Genomic DNA, 20858 nt, shown 5'->3' with positions numbered 1-20858 from the left:
TTTCTTGGTTGGCTGTGAGCATTTTCAAACTGACCAAGAGACATGTGCACCGCATTATAATAATCATGACGTATGCAAGTATCATTCAATCTAAGAGGGCCAATATGTGGTGGCATTAGATTTGAGGTTTCGTACTCCAACTCTGGCTAGTATCATTCATTTCCATCCAGATTTGAGGACAAATCCTTCTCAAGTGGAGGGGACTGATGTGTGCACGGATGGCGGCCTTGACTCAAGGCTTCCATAGGAACATTGAAGGCTTGGAAGTTGCTAATCAAGGCATCTACACATTGATCCAAGTCAAGGAAGCATCAAGCGCGGCCTTAGCTACTTGGGCCGAGCACTAGGAATGTTAGCATTGTTAGTCGTATGAGTTGTTAGTTGGTTTTGATCATTATCGAGTCATTAGTTGTTAGTTGGTTTGTTAGTCGTGTTTTAATTAATAGTTTATTGGTTATTGGAGTCAAACAATCGGCCCACTCATGTTCAAGAGTGGATCGAGCTCCTTTTCTAGTTTAGGTTGGTGGGCCGCCAATCCTTGACCACAAAGGTTTCTAGCCTATAAAAAGGCGCCTTTTGTACCAGCAAAGTTTAGACACTTTTGATAAGAAAATTTCAATTTGTTCTCTTACAATTTCGAGAGTACATTCCTACTTGCTTGGCAAGGGTTATTTGAGCAATCACGCGTGACGTCCTTGGTTGTTCATCCGGCCTATCTACTTGAGTAACCACCTCAATTGGAGTCGCCGTTCTACCGCCTTGAATCGAGTTGAGTCGTCCCTCTTGGTTCTAGGTTCCGTAATCCAAACGGTTGAGTATCCCTCTAGGTCCTTGGGCAATCGTGCTACGTGTCTCGGAACGAGTTGACCGAGGAACGTATCAGTTGGCTTCAGAGCTGGTTGAGGTATCAAGTCGTTATATCCTCGTACTTGTTCTTGTCTAGTTCGTTTTAGGGTTCCTATTTTTCCGCTGTCTTGTTTGTTTGTTGCATCGCTAGTTGTTTCTTCGTTGTTCACAAATCTGTCCGAAGTTGTTTTGCCATTGGCGTCGTCAATTTCTGTCCGTTTTGTGTTCAATCATTGTGTTTTGCAATCGGGCCGTAGTTGGATTTTACTTATGTGTCAAATCTGTCCGAGTTTATTCCCTTGTTGCGCCGAATTTCTGTCCGTATTTGTACCCTGTCGCGAGTCGTCAATATTCTGTCCGTTCTTGTGTTGGTTCGTTGTCTTGAATCTCCCCATAATTGTGTCCACAAATCTGTCCAAGTGCGTCTTCTAGTTCCGTCCATAGTGCCTTGAAATTCTGTCTTGTGTTCCATCGTTGGCTTGTCTATTGCTGTCCATAATTTCTGGTATCATTGTTTTGAGTTAGCCAACTTGTTTACTTGGTTTTTCAAATCTGAATTGTGGTGAAACTTGTTGGTATTTGTGAATCTTGAGAGAACCTACAAGAATCTTGAGTTTCTCGACCACAATCTTGAAATTCTTGAAGTTCTTGATAACTTCCTTGAAAGTTCTTGAAGGATCTTGAAGTTCTTGAAGATTCCTTGTGCGTGTGAATTGGCTGAACCAAATCCGGAAAATAGTCCAATCGGCCAAGCTTGTGTTGTGTTGTTCGTATAAGTCAAAAAAAAAAAGAAACGAAAAACAAGAAAGAAAGTCCGAAGTTTATTGCCAAAATCAATCACGGATTACATCTTGTATCCAAGACTACAAAAAGGAAAAAAAAATTTCAAAAGTTTCGGTCCACTACTACTTCTTGAAGTTCTTGAACCTCTTGATTCTTGGAAATTTGTTTCGTCCGTCTAGCGAACAATTTCTTGTACTCTCGAGCATTGGTGAAAGGCTTTCTTGGAGTCTTTGCTTCTATCTAGGGAATATCTTGGGTAACCCATTGGGGGGGGAGCCTGAGGAGGGTTGATTGCGTCACGTTGTTGAGATTCCATCTAGTTGCTATTGTCTTGAACAAACATCCGAAACTGCCTTCCTTGGGTGTGTTTGAACAGAAAATCCGAGCTTGACCTTGTGCTTGCAAGTTAAGGCTAACGTGGGTGGGTCTTTAATAGCCTACCTTCCAACCGTACAAAAGGTTTCCAACCGAATTGTTCTTTCGGGAGTTGGAAGTGACAAAGTGTGCAGTCTCATCATTGATGGTAGTAGTTGCACCAATGTAGCAAGTTTGCCCATGGTAGAGAGCTTGGGACTTCCAACGACTAGACATTCACACCCGTACCGACTACAATGGCTAAGCGAAGATGGTGAAGTACGTGTCTACAAACAGGTACGTCTTCCTTTCTCCATTGGCAACCACATTGACGAAGTTGTTTGTGATGTTGTCCCCATGCATGCTACCCATGTAATTTTAGGAAGACCCTGGCAATTTGATAAGCATGTCACTTTTGATGGTAGATCTAATAAGTACACTCTCTTGCACAATGGAACGAGAATGTGACTTAGACCGACAAAAGAGGAAACAAAAGACGGCCGAATCTGGAAATTGCTCCACTTCCACAAATGAGCATTCGGCCGAGGGTCATACACTGATTAAATCAAGCACTAGGAAGCAAAACATGATAATCAAGGCTAAGGAAGTTAGGAAATGTGTGAATTCTGATCAGCCTGTATTACTCATGATTTGCAAACATGTACTCTTGAATGTTGATGAACTCGATAGGGCATTGCCTTCGGGAGTAGTTGCTTTGTCGCAGGTTAAGCAAGGAGAGAATGAGTTGATCATGGCATGCTCCATCCCTAACTCCATTGGTGAATATCAGAATCTTCATGAAGTTTGCCTCTTAAGTGTTGTATCCCTTTACGATCCATTGGTATTTAACTTCACCCATGAGTCTGTTTTGCTTGTTGGGAGGAGTAATGGAGTTTCAATGGGGGTTCTTGCGCTTGAATCTTGTCCTATGCCTTCTTACCCTTTTGCAACAAGTGTTCCAAGTGATGATCAGTCTAATGCAGTTGAACGTGTTCAAAGTGTTCTTCATTATATCAGTTGCATTTTGGAGGATCCAAAAAGATGTAACCGAAGCTATATGCGTTATCTTCGAGGAGTCATTGGAGTAAAGCCATGAGTTTTTCTTGGCTGGCTGTGAGCATTTTCAAACTGACCAAGAGACATGTGCACCGCATTATAATAATCATGACGTATGCAAGTATCATTCAATCTAAGAGGGCCAATATGTGGTGGCATTAGATTTGAGGTTTCGTACTCCAACTCTTGCTAGTATCATTCATTTCCATCCAGATTTGAGGACAAATCCTTCTCAAGTGGAGGGGACTGATGTGTGCACGGATGGCGGCCTTGACTCAAGGCTTCCATAGGAACATTGAAGGCTTGGAAGTTGCTAATCAAGGCATCTACACATTGATCCAAGTCAAGGAAGCATCAAGCGCGGCCTTAGCTACTTGGGCCGAGCACTAGGAATGTTAGCATTGTTAGTCGTATGAGTTGTTAGTTGGTTTTGATCATTATCGAGTCATTAGTTGTTAGTTGGTTTGTTAGTCGTGTTTTAATTAATAGTTTATTGGTTATTGGAGTCAAACAATCGGCCCACTCATGTTCAAGAGTGGATCGAGCTCCTTTTCTAGTTTAGGTTGGTGGGCCGCCAATCCTTGACCATAAAGGTTTCTAGCCTATAAAAAGGCGCCTTTTGTACCAGCAAAGGTTAGACACTTTTGATAATAAAATTTCAATTTGTTCTCTTACAATTTCGAGAGTACATTCCTACTTGCTTGGCAAGGGTTATTTGAGCAATCACGTGTGACGTCCTTGGTTGTTCATCCGGCCTATCTACTTGAGTAACCACCTCAATTGGAGTCGCCGTTCTACCGCCTTGAATCGAGTTGAGTCGTCCCTCTTGGTTCTAGGTTCCGTAATCCAAACGGTTGAGTATCCCTCTAGGTCCTTGGGCAATCGTGCTACGTGTCTCGGAACGAGTTGACCGAGGAACGTATCAGTTGGCTTCAGAGCTGGTTGAGGTATCAAGTCGTTATATCCTCGTACTTGTTCTTGTCTAGTTCGTTTTAGGGTTCCTATTTTTCCGCTGTCTTGTTTGTTTGTTGCATCGCTAGTTGTTTCTTCGTTGTTCACAAATCTGTCCGAAGTTGTTTTGCCATTGGCGTCGTCAATTTCTGTCCGTTTTGTGTTCAATCATTGTGTTTTGCAATCGGGCCGTAGTTGGATTTTACTTATGTGTCAAATCTGTCCGAGTTTATTCCCTTGTTGCGCCGAATTTCTGTCCGTATTTGTACCCTGTCGCGAGTCGTCAATATTCTGTCCGTTCTTGTGTTGGTTCGTTGTCTTGAATCTCCCCATAATTGTGTCCACAAATCTGTCCAAGTGCGTCTTCTAGTTCCGTCCATAGTGCCTTGAAATTCTGTCTTGTGTTCCATCGTTGGCTTGTCTATTGCTGTCCATAATTTCTGGTATCATTGTTTTGAGTTAGCCAACTTGTTTACTTGGTTTTTCAAATCTGAATTGTGGTGAAACTTGTTGGTATTTGTGAATCTTGAGAGAACCTACAAGAATCTTGAGTTTCTCGACCACAATCTTGAAATTCTTGAAGTTCTTGATAACTTCCTTGAAAGTTCTTGAAGGATCTTGAAGTTCTTGAAGATTCCTTGTGCGTGTGAATTGGCTGAACCAAATCCGGAAAATAGTCCAATCGGCCAAGCTTGTGTTGTGTTGTTCGTATAAGTCAAAAAAAAAAAGAAACGAAAAACAAGAAAGAAAGTCCGAAGTTTATTGCCAAAATCAATCACGGATTACATCTTGTATCCAAGACTACAAAAAGGAAAAAAAAATTTCAAAAGTTTCGGTCCACTACTACTTCTTGAAGTTCTTGAACCTCTTGATTCTTGGAAATTTGTTTCGTCCGTCTAGCGAACAATTTCTTGTACTCTCGAGCATTGGTGAAAGGCTTTCTTGGAGTCTTTGCTTCTATCTAGGGAATATCTTGGGTAACCCATTGGGGGGGGAGCCTGAGGAGGGTTGATTGCGTCACGTTGTTGAGATTCCATCTAGTTGCTATTGTCTTGAACAAACATCCGAAACTGCCTTCCTTGGGTGTGTTTGAACAGAAAATCCGAGCTTGACCTTGTGCTTGCAAGTTAAGGCTAACGTGGGTGGGTCTTTAATAGCCTACCTTCCAACCGTACAAAAGGTTTCCAACCGAATTGTTCTTTCGGGAGTTGGAAGTGACAAAGTGTGCAGTCTCATCATTGATGGTAGTAGTTGCACCAATGTAGCAAGTTTGCCCATGGTAGAGAGCTTGGGACTTCCAACGACTAGACATCCACACCCGTACCGACTACAATGGCTAAGCGAAGATGGTGAAGTACGTGTCTACAAACAGGTACGTCTTCCTTTCTCCATTGGCAACCACATTGACGAAGTTGTTTGTGATGTTGTCCCCATGCATGCTACCCATGTAATTTTAGGAAGACCCTGGCAATTTGATAAGCATGTCACTTTTGATGGTAGATCTAATAAGTACACTCTCTTGCACAATGGAACGAGAATGTGACTTAGACCGACAAAAGAGGAAACAAAAGACGGCCGAATCTGGAAATTGCTCCACTTCCACAAATGAGCATTCGGCCGAGGGTCATACACTGATTAAATCAAGCACTAGGAAGCAAAACATGATAATCAAGGCTAAGGAAGTTAGGAAATGTGTGAATTCTGATCAGCCTGTATTACTCATGATTTGCAAACATGTACTCTTGAATGTTGATGAACTCGATAGGGCATTGCCTTCGGGAGTAGTTGCTTTGTCGCAGGTTAAGCAAGGAGAGAATGAGTTGATCATGGCATGCTCCATCCCTAACTCCATTGGTGAATATCAGAATCTTCATGAAGTTTGCCTCTTAAGTGTTGTATCCCTTTACGATCCATTGGTATTTAACTTCACCCATGAGTCTGTTTTGCTTGTTGGGAGGAGTAATGGAGTTTCAATGGGGGTTCTTGCGCTTGAATCTTGTCCTATGCCTTCTTACCCTTTTGCAACAAGTGTTCCAAGTGATGATCAGTCTAATGCAGTTGAACGTGTTCAAAGTGTTCTTCATTATATCAGTTGCATTTTGGAGGATCCAAAAAGATGTAACCGAAGCTATATGCGTTATCTTCGAGGAGTCATTGGAGTAAAGCCATGAGTTTTTCTTGGCTGGCTGTGAGCATTTTCAAACTGACCAAGAGACATGTGCACCGCATTATAATAATCATGACGTATGCAAGTATCATTCAATCTAAGAGGGCCAATATGTGGTGGCATTAGATTTGAGGTTTCGTACTCCAACTCTTGCTAGTATCATTCATTTCCATCCAGATTTGAGGACAAATCCTTCTCAAGTGGAGGGGACTGATGTGTGCACGGATGGCGGCCTTGACTCAAGGCTTCCATAGGAACATTGAAGGCTTGGAAGTTGCTAATCAAGGCATCTACACATTGATCCAAGTCAAGGAAGCATCAAGCGCGGCCTTAGCTACTTGGGCCGAGCACTAGGAATGTTAGCATTGTTAGTCGTATGAGTTGTTAGTTGGTTTTGATCATTATCGAGTCATTAGTTGTTAGTTGGTTTGTTAGTCGTGTTTTAATTAATAGTTTATTGGTTATTGGAGTCAAACAATCGGCCCACTCATGTTCAAGAGTGGATCGAGCTCCTTTTCTAGTTTAGGTTGGTGGGCCGCCAATCCTTGACCACAAAGGTTTCTAGCCTATAAAAAGGCGCCTTTTGTACCAGCAAAGGTTAGACACTTTTGATAATAAAATTTCAATTTGTTCTCTTACAATTTCGAGAGTACATTCCTACTTGCTTGGCAAGGGTTATTTGAGCAATCACGTGTGACGTCCTTGGTTGTTCATCCGGCCTATCTACTTGAGTAACCACCTCAATTGGAGTCGCCGTTCTACCGCCTTGAATCGAGTTGAGTCGTCCCTCTTGGTTCTAGGTTCCGTAATCCAAACGGTTGAGTATCCCTCTAGGTCCTTGGGCAATCGTGCTACGTGTCTCGGAACGAGTTGACCGAGGAACGTATCAGTTGGCTTCAGAGCTGGTTGAGGTATCAAGTCGTTATATCCTCGTACTTGTTCTTGTCTAGTTCGTTTTAGGGTTCCTATTTTTCCGCTGTCTTGTTTGTTTGTTGCATCGCTAGTTGTTTCTTCGTTGTTCACAAATCTGTCCGAAGTTGTTTTGCCATTGGCGTCGTCAATTTCTGTCCGTTTTGTGTTCAATCATTGTGTTTTGCAATCGGGCCGTAGTTGGATTTTACTTATGTGTCAAATCTGTCCGAGTTTATTCCCTTGTTGCGCCGAATTTCTGTCCGTATTTGTACCCTGTCGCGAGTCGTCAATATTCTGTCCGTTCTTGTGTTGGTTCGTTGTCTTGAATCTCCCCATAATTGTGTCCACAAATCTGTCCAAGTGCGTCTTCTAGTTCCGTCCATAGTGCCTTGAAATTCTGTCTTGTGTTCCATCGTTGGCTTGTCTATTGCTGTCCATAATTTCTGGTATCATTGTTTTGAGTTAGCCAACTTGTTTACTTGGTTTTTCAAATCTGAATTGTGGTGAAACTTGTTGGTATTTGTGAATCTTGAGAGAACCTACAAGAATCTTGAGTTTCTCGACCACAATCTTGAAATTCTTGAAGTTCTTGATAACTTCCTTGAAAGTTCTTGAAGGATCTTGAAGTTCTTGAAGATTCCTTGTGCGTGTGAATTGGCTGAACCAAATCCGGAAAATAGTCCAATCGGCCAAGCTTGTGTTGTGTTGTTCGTATAAGTCAAAAAAAAAAAGAAACGAAAAACAAGAAAGAAAGTCCGAAGTTTATTGCCAAAATCAATCACGGATTACATCTTGTATCCAAGACTACAAAAAGGAAAAAAAAATTTCAAAAGTTTCGGTCCACTACTACTTCTTGAAGTTCTTGAACCTCTTGATTCTTGGAAATTTGTTTCGTCCGTCTAGCGAACAATTTCTTGTACTCTCGAGCATTGGTGAAAGGCTTTCTTGGAGTCTTTGCTTCTATCTAGGGAATATCTTGGGTAACCCATTGGGGGGGGAGCCTGAGGAGGGTTGATTGCGTCACGTTGTTGAGATTCCATCTAGTTGCTATTGTCTTGAACAAACATCCGAAACTGCCTTCCTTGGGTGTGTTTGAACAGAAAATCCGAGCTTGACCTTGTGCTTGCAAGTTAAGGCTAACGTGGGTGGGTCTTTAATAGCCTACCTTCCAACCGTACAAAAGGTTTCCAACCGAATTGTTCTTTCGGGAGTTGGAAGTGACAAAGTGTGCAGTCTCATCATTGATGGTAGTAGTTGCACCAATGTAGCAAGTTTGCCCATGGTAGAGAGCTTGGGACTTCCAACGACTAGACATCCACACCCGTACCGACTACAATGGCTAAGCGAAGATGGTGAAGTACGTGTCTACAAACAGGTACGTCTTCCTTTCTCCATTGGCAACCACATTGACGAAGTTGTTTGTGATGTTGTCCCCATGCATGCTACCCATGTAATTTTAGGAAGACCCTGGCAATTTGATAAGCATGTCACTTTTGATGGTAGATCTAATAAGTACACTCTCTTGCACAATGGAACGAGAATGTGACTTAGACCGACAAAAGAGGAAACAAAAGACGGCCGAATCTGGAAATTGCTCCACTTCCACAAATGAGCATTCGGCCGAGGGTCATACACTGATTAAATCAAGCACTAGGAAGCAAAACATGATAATCAAGGCTAAGGAAGTTAGGAAATGTGTGAATTCTGATCAGCCTGTATTACTCATGATTTGCAAACATGTACTCTTGAATGTTGATGAACTCGATAGGGCATTGCCTTCGGGAGTAGTTGCTTTGTCGCAGGTTAAGCAAGGAGAGAATGAGTTGATCATGGCATGCTCCATCCCTAACTCCATTGGTGAATATCAGAATCTTCATGAAGTTTGCCTCTTAAGTGTTGTATCCCTTTACGATCCATTGGTATTTAACTTCACCCATGAGTCTGTTTTGCTTGTTGGGAGGAGTAATGGAGTTTCAATGGGGGTTCTTGCGCTTGAATCTTGTCCTATGCCTTCTTACCCTTTTGCAACAAGTGTTCCAAGTGATGATCAGTCTAATGCAGTTGAACGTGTTCAAAGTGTTCTTCATTATATCAGTTGCATTTTGGAGGATCCAAAAATATGTAACCGAAGCTCTATGCGTTATCTTCGAGGAGTCATTGGAGTAAAGCCATGAGTTTTTCTTGGCTGGCTGTGAGCATTTTCAAACTGACCAAGAGACATGTGCACCGCATTATAATAATCATGACGTATGCAAGTATCATTCAATCTAAGAGGGCCAATCTGTGGTGGCATTAGATTTGAGGTTTCGTACTCCAACTCTTGCTAGTATCATTCATTTCCATCCAGATTTGAGGACAAATCCTTCTCAAGTGGAGGGGACTGATGTGTGCACGGATGGCGGCCTTGACTCAAGGCTTCCATAGGAACATTGAAGGCTTGGAAGTTGCTAATCAAGGCATCTACACATTGATCCAAGTCAAGGAAGCATCAAGCGCGGCCTTAGCTACTTGGGCCGAGCACTAGGAATGTTAGCATTGTTAGTCGTATGAGTTGTTAGTTGGTTTTGATCATTATCGAGTCATTAGTTGTTAGTTGGTTTGTTAGTCGTGTTTTAATTAATAGTTTATTGGTTATTGGAGTCAAACAATCGGCCCACTCATGTTCAAGAGTGGATCGAGCTCCTTTTCTAGTTTAGGTTGGTGGGCCGCCAATCCTTGACCACAAAGGTTTCTAGCCTATAAAAAGGCGCCTTTTGTACCAGCAAAGGTTAGACACTTTTGATAATAAAATTTCAATTTGTTCTCTTACAATTTCGAGAGTACATTCCTACTTGCTTGGCAAGGGTTATTTGAGCAATCACGCGTGACGTCCTTGGTTGTTCATCCGGCCTATCTACTTGAGTAACCACCTCAATTGGAGTCGCCGTTCTACCGCCTTGAATCGAGTTGAGTCGTCCCTCTTGGTTCTAGGTTCCGTAATCCAAACGGTTGAGTATCCCTCTAGGTCCTTGGGCAATCGTGCTACGTGTCTCGGAACGAGTTGACCGAGGAACGTATCAGTTGGCTTCAGAGCTGGTTGAGGTATCAAGTCGTTATATCCTCGTACTTGTTCTTGTCTAGTTCGTTTTAGGGTTCCTATTTTTCCGCTGTCTTGTTTCTTTGTTGCATCGCTAGTTGTTTCTTCGTTGTTCACAAATCTGTCCGAAGTTGTTTTGCCATTGGCGTCGTCAATTTCTGTCCGTTTTGTGTTCAATCATTGTGTTTTGCAATCGGGCCGTAGTTGGATTTTACTTATGTGTCAAATCTGTCCGAGTTTATTCCCTTGTTGCGCCGAATTTCTGTCCGTGTTTGTACCCTGTCGCGAGTCGTCAATATTCTGTCCGTTCTTGTGTTGGTTCGTTGTCTTGAATCTCCCCATAATTGTGTCCACAAATCTGTCCAAGTGCGTCTTCTAGTTCCGTCCATAGTGCCTTGAAATTCTGTCTTGTGTTCCATCGTTGGCTTGTCTATTGCTGTCCATAATTTCTGGTATCATTGTTTTGAGTTAGCCAACTTGTTTACTTGGTTTTTCAAATCTGAATTGTGGTGAAACTTGTTGGTATTTGTGAATCTTGAGAGAACCTACAAGAATCTTGAGTTTCTCGACCACAATCTTGAAATTCTTGAAGTTCTTGATAACTTCCTTGAAAGTTCTTGAAGGATCTTGAAGTTCTTGAAGATTCCTTGTGCGTGTGAATTGGCTGAACCAAATCCGGAAAATAGTCCAATCGGCCAAGCTTGTGTTGTGTTGTTCGTATAAGTCAAAAAAAAAAAGAAACGAAAAACAAGAAAGAAAGTCCGAAGTTTATTGCCAAAATCAATCACGGATTACATCTTGTATCCAAGACTACAAAAAGGAAAAAAAAATTTCAAAAGTTTCGGTCCACTACTACTTCTTGAAGTTCTTGAACCTCTTGATTCTTGGAAATTTGTTTCGTCCGTCTAGCGAACAATTTCTTGTACTCTCGAGCATTGGTGAAAGGCTTTCTTGGAGTCTTTGCTTCTATCTAGGGAATATCTTGGGTAACCCATTGGGGGGGAGCCTGAGGAGGGTTGATTGCGTCACGTTGTTGAGATTCCATCTAGTTGCTATTGTCTTGAACAAACATCCGAAACTGCCTTCCTTGGGTGTGTTTGAACAGAAAATCCGAGCTTGACCTTGTGCTTGCAAGTTAAGGCTAACGTGGGTGGGTCTTTAATAGCCTACCTTCCAACCGTACAAAAGGTTTCCAACCGAATTGTTCTTTCGGGAGTTGGAAGTGACAAAGTGTGCAGTCTCATCATTGATGGTAGTAGTTGCACCAATGTAGCAAGTTTGCCCATGGTAGAGAGCTTGGGACTTCCAACGACTAGACATCCACACCCGTACCGACTACAATGGCTAAGCGAAGATGGTGAAGTACGTGTCTACAAACAGGTACGTCTTCCTTTCTGATACGAACCAAGAGACACCATTGCGAACTATTCGAGTTCCCCTAGGACCCGTAACTCGAGCACGAGCTAAGAAGATGAGGGAGGAACTCCAAGGACTTGTTCATGAGATACAAGGCCAAGAACCCAAGGTCATTGAGGGACTTGAGCATGAAGGAATGAAAGCCATCCATGTAGTGCACGTCAAAGAGAACCATGTGTGACCCTTCTCTAGTCACATTTGTTGTTTTAATTAAGTCATTGTAATAAGGGCTTAATGGTCCATAGCATTGCTTATTTACCTAAGCGATGACCTCATAAGATTATTTACCTAAGCGATGACCTCATAAGGTTGTTTACCTAAGGGATGACCTCATAAGGTTTGGTCAAGCCCACAATTCTTAGTCTTATGGAAATAGTCAAGCCTACAATTGTTAGTCTTAGTCAAGACCACAACTCTAGACTAGTTCCACATTTAGTTGTTCATCTCTATGTAAGGCTATAAATAGCCCACACTTCCAATGGATTTAGGCATTCAATCAATAAATCAGATTTTGAGAGTTTTCTTGGTTTCTCCAAGGCTTCTTGAATACCTTAGAATTTCTCTAGGTGTTCGTGACTTATCAATCTAGAATCGCACTAGGTTGTGGCGTCTTCTACCATTATACCAAGGTTCGTTAACCACGTGATTAACGGGTTGAGGTCATCCGCTCCAAACTTGGTGTCCTCTTGTCGATCCTGAAACTAATCTTTTACGGGTTTCATCACAAGGTTGGCGACGTTCGTATCAGTTGGTAATCAGAGCTAGTTAAGAGGTATCACGTTATATCCCTTTATTTATTTCCTTTCGAGTCAAGTTGTCCAAAATTCTGTTTTCGTGTTCTAAGTTTGCTGTCCGCAATTTCCAGATTTGTTGCATCGTGTTCTTGCGTTATTTTTTCAGATTTGTTGCATCGTAAACTTGCGTCTAGTTGTTGTTAATTGCTGTGGTTAGCCTTGTTTGGTCCAGCCTTTTTTTTTGTGTCTTATTCTTGATTCTTTGTTTGTGTTTGTGTCTTGTTTCTATCCTGTTATATCCATTTAATTCCAGTCTTTTGTTCTATTTGATCATTCGAGGTTACTGTTCATCCGAAAAAAAAAAAATCAATTTGTAGCAAGGGTTTTAGAGTCCTATCTAGTTATTACCTTGTGTTCTTGTTTACATACAAAAAAAAAAAATAGCTAGCTAACCTTACAAAAATTCCTGGAAATCTGTCTTGATCAAAACTTGGGTTTCTTGAAGTTCCTGATTGTTTAAAACCACAATCTTGAAGTTCTTGGAACTTTAGTTGGGATTCTTGAAGCCAACCAAAATCTGTCTTGATCAAATCGTGAAATCTTGGATTGTTTGGGGAGGAAATCATTTTCAATTTTGTGTTTCTTGAATTCTGGAAATTAACATCTTGAATTCTTGAAAGAATCTTGAAGTTTCTGGGTTTTGGGAACCAAATCTTGGTAAACAACAAGGCTGCAAAATTTCAGCTGCCAAAATCCTTGTCTTCACTACAACAATCTTCTTTCTTGACTAAGAACATTTTAGCCACGAAATTTGACTCTTCTTGGCTGATTAGAAAACAAAAACAAAGGAAGAAGAAGAATATTCAGCCTATTCAAGTCAAATTTCCCAACCTATTCAAGTCAAATTTTCCAACCTGTTCAAAGTCAAATTTTCCACCCTTGTTCCCAAAAACAACCAAATCAGTTCCAATCTTGAACTTGACCTTAGAATTTATGGGAACCAGCAAATAGGAAGACTAATCCTTGTTTCCAAAGGATTAAGAAAGAAAAGTCAGCCTTGGGTTTCCAAAACAGTCCTACCGCAACACAAATTCATCTTCCATTCGGATTCCATCTTTGCAACCATTGGGGAATTTCTGTCCAATCATTAATTCTGGAAATTTTTGTGCATCATTAGGTCAGTTTTAAGTGTCATTCTGAATCCTCTAAGTGTCCATTTACCTACCAAAACACTGACCAGAAATGCAGCAACCAGCAGCTCAAAATTCCAGTTTTGGGTAGAGTTTTGTCTAGGATCCTTAAAATTCAACTCTGAGTCATTCATTGAGTCGTGGTCAGTCTCTTCATCTTTTGTTTTTTTTTTCGTTCAAAGTGCTACAATCTTGTGACCCTGGTTGGTAAGTCGATCCACACTAGAAGGAGTTCTAACTTCTTCGAGGAGTTGACCGAGGAGCCTTGAAAATACCTTGGTGAGTTCATTAGAGTGTTCAAACACGAGAGCGAGAGTAAACACGTGAGGAAGTGTGCGAGATAAACTTTGCTTCTTTCCATTATTATTTTTTTTACCCTACCATGGCTAACGAGGGGGGAGCAAGCTCCCAAGCTTTTGATCTTAAACTTTTCACAGAAGCAATCAAAGGCGAATTGGGACGCATGATGGACCAAAAACTTGAACTAATGCACCAACGCATTGACAGCTTAGAGTTGTCTCATGGAAGCTCCAAAGGCAGCCGTGGAAAGGCTTATGCACATGAGTCTACCGACTCTAACTCAGACAACAACTATGAGCATAAGCAAAGTAGGTCCAAGCGTGAAGCTAGGCCTTCAAATGACCACATTCCGGGCATAAAGATGAAAATTCCGCCTTTCCAAGGACGATCAGACCCCGATGCCTACTTAGAGTGGGAGAAGCGGATTGAACTTGTCTTCGATTGCAATACTTACTCGGAGGAGCAAAAGGTCAAGTTGGCCGTGGTCGAATTCACCGACTACGCCGTTGTGTGGTGGGATCAACTCTCTACTAGTCGAAGGAGGAGTCGTGAACCTACCATACAAACTTGGACGGAGCTAAGACGACTAATGAGGAAGCGTTTCGTACCAAGTCACTACTACCGTGACTTGTACCAAAAGCTTCAAACCCTCAACCAAGGAGCACGAAGTGTCGAGGACTATCACAAGGAAATGGAAATACTCATGCTACGGGCAGACATCATGGAGGATCGAGAAGCAACAATGGCACGCTTCTTGAACGGATTAAGGCCCGAAATTGCTGATCAAGTGGAGTTACACCACTATGTGGAACTTGGGGACTTGGTGGAGAAGGCCATCAAGATTGAAAGGAGGATTAAGAGGAAGGGTTCAACTCGGAGTTACTCCAACTTTTCACCCTCTTATCCCCGAACTACACCACCAAAGAAAGAGGATAAAGGGCCGAGTAATTCCATCCCTTCAAGACCGAGGCCGGATACGACTAAGTGGGAGTCTAAAGCAACACCAAAGACTGCCATTGAGTTGAGCTTGGGGCGAAATCGAGATACTAGATGCTTCAAATGCCAAGGCCGAGGGCATATTGCTAGCCAATGCCCGAACCAACGCACTATGATCATCTTACCCAATGGTGAGTTTCTCACTGATGATGAAGATGAGAAGGAGGAGTTGCCATCCCTTGAGGAAGAAGAGGAAGAAGAGGAAGCATTGCCCATCGATGAACGAGTTGGACTCGTTGTCAGACGAGCCTTAGCAACCCAAGTGAAAGCCGCTGACCATGCACAAAGGGAGAACATTTTCTACACCCGTTGCTATATCAAAGGCAAGGTATGTAGTTTGATCATAGATGGAGGTAGTTGTGCTAATGTTGCTAGTGCCTTGATGGTGGAGAAACTAGCACTACCCACTCTACGACATCCAACACCGTATCGTTTGCAATGGTTGAACGATAGCGGGGATGTTCGTGTGACCAAGCAAGTCCAAGTACCTTTCCGAATTGGAAAGTATGAGGACGTGGTGTTATGCGACGTGGTCCCTATGCAAGCATGTCACATACTATTGGGGAGACCATGGCAATTCGACAAGGGAGTTACATTCGATGGCATTACTAATAAATACTCTTTCAAGCAAGGCGAGAAGAGGATTGTGCTTGTGCCACTCACTCCTATTCAAGTTCGTGAAGATCAAGAAAGCTTGATCAAGGAAAGTGAGCTCGAGAATGAGAAGAAAAAAATAGAAAAAGCCGAGAGCTCAACAGAAAATGATAAGGCCGAGAAAATTGAGAGGAAAAAAACATATGGTGAGCCGGCCAAAATTGAAAAGAGAGAGAAAAGGCAAAATCTATTGATAAAAGCCAATGCAGTAAGAAAAGTTTTGAGTGTTAATACACCCATCTTTGTACTTTTGTGCAAAGAGGTGTTGGTTGTTACAAGTGATCTTACTAACACTCTACCATCTAGTATTGTCTCTCTTTTGCAGGATTATGAGGATGTCTTTCCCGATGAGATTCCAAATGGACTACCACCAATAAGGGGAATTGAGCATCAAATTGACTTGGTTCCAGGTGCCCCACTTCCTAACAGACCAGCCTACAAAATGGGTCCAGATGAGACAAAGGAGCTCCAACGCCAAATCGAAGAGCTTCTAACAAAGGGATGGGCACGAGAAAGCTTGAGCCCATGTGCGGTTCCCGTCATCTTGGTGCCTAAAAAGGATGGAAGTTGGCGAATGTGCACTGACTGTAGGGCCGTTAATGCAATAACGGTAAAATATCGTCACCCTATTCCTAGACTTGATGATATGTTAGATGAGCTGTATGGTGCTGTGATTTTCACTAAAATTGATCTAAAAAGCGGTTATCATCAAATTAGGATGAAAGAGGGGGATGAATGGAAAACGGCCTTTAAAACCAAACATGGCTTGTACGAGTGGTTAGTTATGCCATTTGGACTAACTAATGCACCTAGTACGTTCATGAGATTGATGAACCATGTACTTCGTCCATTCCTTGGAAAATTTGTAGTTGTATATTTTGACGATATCCTGATTTATAGTAGGAGCTTAGATGAGCATGTTGAACATGTGAAGCTTGTTCTTGATGTACTTCGAAGGGAAAAGCTCTATGCTAACCTTAAGAAGTGCTCCTTTTGTACTGATCAACTTGTCTTCCTAGGCTTTGTTGTGAGTAAACAGGGAATCAAAGTGGACGAGGAGAAGGTTAAAGCAATTCGAGAATGGCCTACTCCAAGCACGGTGGGTGAGGTACGTAGCTTCCATGGTCTTGCTAGTTTTTATAGACGATCTGTTAAAGATTTTAGTACCATTGCTGCACCTCTAACTGCTGTAATTAAGAAAAATGAGCCATTTGTGTGGAGAGATGCTCAAGTACGTGCTTTCCAAATGCTTAAACATCAACTCACACATGCACCACTACTTGCATTACCATGCTTTGACAAGATGTTTGAAATAGAGTGTGATGCATCTGGGGTGGGTATTGGAGCTGTCCTAATGCAAGAGGGCAAACCAATTGCATACTTTAGTGAAAAACTCAATGGGGCAGTTTTGAACTATTCCACTTATGATAAGGAGTTGTACTCCTTAATCCGTGCTTTAGAAACTTGGCAACATTACTTGAGACCAAGGGAATTTGTCATACACATTGACCATGAGTCGCTTAAGCACATTAAGTCACAATACAAGTTGAATAAGCGTCATGTTAGGTGGATTGCATTTATTGAAACCTTCCCTTATGTGATTAAGTACAAAGTGGGGAAAACTAATGTTGTTGCTGATGCATTATCACGTCGGTACTCTTTGCTTACTCAACTTGATGCAAGGTTGTTAGGATTTGAATTAGTTAAAGAGTTATACACCAATGACCCAGATTTCTCAGGTATTTATGACTCTTGTGGTTCAGCAACTCAAGGTAAATTCTACATCCTTGATGGATTTCTTTTCTACCTCAATCGACTATGTATACCTAACTGCTCTATTCGCTCTTTACTTGTTAGGGAAGCACACAGAGGTGGCTTGATGGGACACTTTGGCGTGGCTAAAACCTTAGCTATCCTTCAAGAGCACTTCCATTGGCCAAGGATGAAACGAGATGTGGAGCGAATGGTGGCTAAATGCATTACTTGCCACAAAGCTAAGTCTAAACTTCAACCCTATGGCCTTTATAGTCCTTTACCTGTACCTAAGGAACCTTGGACCGACATTTCCATGGATTTTGTTTTAGGGTTGCCTAGGTCAAAGAGGGGAAATGATAGCATCTTTGTTATTGTTGACAGATTTTCAAAAATGGCACATTTTATACCATGTCACAAAACAGATGATGCATCGCACATTGCTGATTTATTTTTCAAAGAAATCATTAGATTGCATGGCATGCCTAGGACAATTGTCTCTGATAGGGATGTCAAATTTTTGAGTTACTTTTGGAAAACTTTGTGGGGAAAATTGGGTACCAAATTGCTATTTTCTACTACTAGTCACCCACAAACTGATGGCCAAACTGAGGTTGTCAATCGTACACTATCTACACTCTTGCGTGCCATCATTAGAAAAAACATTAGAACCTGGGAAGAGTGTTTACCCCATGTTGAGTTTGTATACAATCGTACGGTGCATAGTTCTACTCATTTTTCACCATTTGAAATAGTCTATGGTTTTAACCCTTTAACACCACTAGACTTATCACCTTTACCTTCTTCTGAGCACATTAACATGGATGGTGCTAAACGAGCAGATTTTGTCAAGAAATTACACCAGCAGGTACGCCTAAACATTGAGCGAAGGATGGACCAAGTTGCTCAATGGGTTAACAAGGGACGCCAACGCGTTGTGTTTGAACCTGGTGACTGGGTGTGGTTACATCTACGCAAGGAAAGGTTCCCAGTCCAAAGGCGCAATAAATTACTTCCCCGAGGAGATGGGCCGTTCCAAGTCATCAAGCGCATCAATGACAATGCTTACAAACTGGACCTACCCGGTGAGTACAATGTGAGCGCTACATTCAATGTCTCTGATCTATCTCCTTTTCTTGCAGACGATGAAGCTGATTTGAGGACAAATCCTTTTGAAGAGGAGGAGGATGATACGAACCAAGAGACACCATTGCGAACTATTCGAGTTCCCCTAGGACCCGTAACTCGAGCACGAGCTAAGAAGATGAGGGAGGAACTCCAAGGACTTGTTCATGAGATACAAGGCCAAGAAATTGTCCCCAAGGTCATTGAGGGACTTGAGCATGAAGGAATGAAAGCCATCCATGTAGTGCACGTCAAAGAGAACCATGTGTGACCCTTCTCTAGTCACATTTGCTGTTTTAATTAAGTCATTGTAATAAGGGCTTAATGGTCCATAGCATTGCTTATTTACCTAAGCGATGACCTCATAAGGTTATTTACCTAAGCGATGACCTCATAAGGTTGTTTACCTAAGGGATGACCTCATAAGGTTTGGTCAAGCCCACAATTCTTAGTCTTATGGAAATAGTCAAGCCTACAATTGTTAGTCTTAGTCAAGACCACAACTTCCAGGGGAATAGGTCGGTAGAACAATCTAGGACAGGACGCAAGACTGCTCAAAACCCTTGCCAAAGCAAGTAAAGGGGTCGAATCTCTCTCTCAAGAAGAATCGAAAATATGCAAAACTTTATTGATAAAACGTCTACCTTTATGCTTACAAAGGAAGCCTTTATATAGGCAAAACTAACGAAACCCTAATATCGCAAGGCTAGAGGGTCGGCCACTCTTTGGACAAGGTGGGCCGACCCATGGACTCAATAAAAAGGGCCTAGTGGTTCGGCCATCCTTAGACAAAGGTGGGCCGAATCCATGGCTAACAAAAGGACTAATCTAAACTTAAGACTCCTAACACTAAGGCTTATGGCCCTATTCGGCCAACTCACTTGGAGGCCCACTTGACTCTTCATGGCTTGGATCATGGTGTAGATAACTTGACTCTTCATGGGCTTGGATCATGGTGTAGATAACTTGATTGTCTCCTTCCAAGCCTTCAATATCTCTATGAAAGCCTTGAGTCAGGGCCGCCATCCATCTCGCTATCCATGCACACATCAGTCCCCTCCTCTTGAGAAGGATTTGTCCTCAAATCTGGATGGAGATGAATGATACTAACAAGAGATAGTAGCATGACACCTCAAATCTCCACATATTAGCCCTCTTAGATTGAATGATACTTGCATATGTTATGATTAAGATAATTCGGTGCACATGTCTCTTGGTCAGCTTCAAGGGGTTCTCAAACAAGGACATTCTCCAAGGTAGGAAGGAACGTGTATAAGGCTTGTGAACGTTCCAGGTTGCAACCCAAAGCTCGCTAATTAGCCTTCGCACCCGGACATTCACATGCACTTCATAACGATATTCATTGAAACTAGAAAAGCCTCGAACCTGGTTGTGCAAGGTGGTGTAATTTAGCCCCAGGCACTGAATCGGCACAACTTGCCACTCTGGAGGTGGGACACTGAGCCACCCGTGTTGCACATCCATAGAAACACGAACTAGTGAGGTAAGAACAGCACTCGGATCTTGATTGACACCCTTGCGGGCATCACCCAACATAAGCGGCAAGAATGAAGTGAAATTCACCCCATACGAATCACATGCATTCGCGTAACACGCAGCTGGAACAAGCATGAAATCAGGCTGCAACTCTTTAGTCGTAGTTGGAAAATTTTGGATAGCTTTACAATACTTCTCGTCAAAATAATGGGCTCGAATGACTCCTCCCATGGCGCGGACAGGTTTGAATGGAGATTGTTCCATGGATTGATACCAAAGAGATTTAGCTCCTAGGAGACAAACTCCATGGAAACTCGCAAAGTGTCCAAGTGACTTCGGAATGGAACATGCCATGACCAACTCTACTTGACTTTGTTTAATCTGCACAAAAGAAGAGGTACTAAACACAACACATGTTAGCTTGTTAGCAAACAAAACGTCCACACTTTCAACTTTTGTGAACATGGCCAACTCCTCCTCTTTACTCAGCAATAAGGCCAAATTATTCTTGCCTTTTCCCACTTCATTCTTCTTGGACATTTGTTCATTTATTGCACTTGAGTTCGGATTTTTATTGGCTAGCTCTTGTTCATGGCTCGGTGGCAACTCATTCGTACATGGCTCTTCAATCAACGAGGGACTAGACTGAATTTTCCCCTTATCACCACCAGTTGGCACATGGGTAAGTTGCTCCAAGTGTGAATCCAACACTTGGCTAAGTCTTTCCATCATATCATCAATCAATGCTTCAGTCCGACTCCGGAATTTATCCTTTGATTCACAAAGCTTTGCCTCAATTCGAGAGTTCGCGAACGCCTTGCCTTGATTGTCAAGGCACTTCGTAGATGAATCTTGTTTGCTTGAGGTTGATCTCAATTTAGATGTTCGGTGCAAACTTCTTTGCTCCTTCTCATACTCATCACAATCTCGTTTATACCTTTCATATACACACGAAGCACGGTAACGTTCCATCTCCTCCCGGAGTGAGCGAAACTCACGTTGTGAACTAGATTCCATGGAACTGTGCTTGGGAGTAGGCCGCTTGGAAC

At 42.2% G+C, this 20858-nt stretch overlaps 1 protein-coding gene across 1 annotated transcript in view; it reads left to right on the top strand.

Annotated features, from left to right (window-relative positions):
• The window catches only part of LOC113700795 (uncharacterized), a 174736-nt gene extending 154961 nt beyond the window's left edge, over positions 1–19775 (top strand). Inside the window, exons 9-16 of the mRNA XM_072077663.1 lie at positions 14090–14165; positions 14232–15370; positions 15761–16022; positions 16455–17084; positions 17208–17988; positions 18142–18272; positions 18330–18553; positions 19686–19775. Coding sequence (XP_071933764.1) covers positions 14090–14165; positions 14232–15370; positions 15761–16022; positions 16455–17084; positions 17208–17988; positions 18142–18272; positions 18330–18553; positions 19686–19775 — 3333 coding nt within the window. The remainder of the gene's footprint in view (positions 1–14089; positions 14166–14231; positions 15371–15760; positions 16023–16454; positions 17085–17207; positions 17989–18141; positions 18273–18329; positions 18554–19685) is intronic.
• Positions 19776–20858: the final 1083 nt, after the last annotated feature.

Source organism: Coffea arabica, chromosome 2e (genome assembly GCF_036785885.1).
Source record: "Coffea arabica cultivar ET-39 chromosome 2e, Coffea Arabica ET-39 HiFi, whole genome shotgun sequence".
Taxonomy (NCBI): Eukaryota; Viridiplantae; Streptophyta; class Magnoliopsida; order Gentianales; family Rubiaceae; genus Coffea; species Coffea arabica.
The sequence above is the reverse complement of the archived record's forward strand: the minus strand, read 5'-3'. Positions and strand labels throughout refer to the sequence as shown.